General features: G+C 47.8%; 1 protein-coding gene across 1 annotated transcript; it reads left to right on the top strand.

Moving 5' to 3' along the window:
* Window positions 1-225: 225 nt before the first annotated feature.
* On the top strand, window positions 226-543 carry TM35_000101450 (glycosyl transferase family 2; the record flags this gene model as incomplete). The annotated part of the gene is made up of 1 exon (XM_029024636.1): window positions 226-543. The coding sequence occupies one exon, from the start codon at window positions 226-228 to the stop codon at window positions 541-543; it is 318 nt and encodes a 105-aa protein (XP_028883943.1).
* Window positions 544-893: the final 350 nt, after the last annotated feature.

The raw sequence follows: 893 nt of genomic DNA on the forward strand, positions 1-893 counted from the left end.
TTCACTTCCTCGCTGGCGAGGACCGTTGACAAGGTGCGGCGTGTTTACGAGGCGAAGAAGAAAACCAAGCCGTCCCTTAAGGGGTGGTTTATTGTGGGTCAACGGAGAAATGTAGATGTCCGTGCGAACTGGACCATGGATGGTGGGCGGTGGGAGACCAGGATGGAAACAGAGCTAGTGAGAACTGGTCGCCTGTTTTTTTCTTTTGCTGAAGATTACTTTATCATGAACCCTGAGCTGTTTAATTGGACTGAAATCCCTCCCTTCATCGTTGGTGGCGTTGCGTTTGACAACTGGTTGACAACACAGGCAGTAAAGGCTGCGCTTGACGGTGTGGCACTGGCGGTGGATGGCACAAAAACTCTTACAGCGATTCACCAAAACCATGATAAGAACGCTTTTGCAAGTGGTAAGCAGCCAAAATCTCCATTTAATAAACACCTTGCAAAGACTAATGGTGGAAAGAAATTTTTTCGTACCAGTCATTGCCCTTGTTTCTCCCTGAACCGGCAGGGTGTAGTTATTCTTTGTCGCGCGTCGTAATGTATTGCTTCTCCATGGTTTGCAGCTCATGTGCCATGTAATTATTTTGACTGCAACAGCATGCTTTCGGTGTACTGTGGGCGATCATTAGGTAGTAAAACCACTCTAGGGACAAATGGTGTTCTCATGGGGTGTGGTATTTGCAATACACTTGGCGCAAGTTTGTGTGTGTTATGATACCTCCTATGTCAGAGAGTCACCATGGAAACCCCATCAGTGGAGTGTTGTCCCTCCCTCCTGCTTCCAGTGTTTCTTGTTATTGCAGTGTTCCATACTTCCCAACCAAACGAAGATGGTCCCTTGATGCGAAGGGCACCAAGCGGATTCTTCCAGCTGAAGTTGCATGGCTC

The sequence above is a fragment of the Trypanosoma theileri genome (assembly GCF_002087225.1).
Source record: "Trypanosoma theileri isolate Edinburgh chromosome Unknown TM35_Tth_10_V1, whole genome shotgun sequence".
Lineage (NCBI taxonomy): Eukaryota > Euglenozoa > Kinetoplastea > Trypanosomatida > Trypanosomatidae > Trypanosoma > Trypanosoma theileri.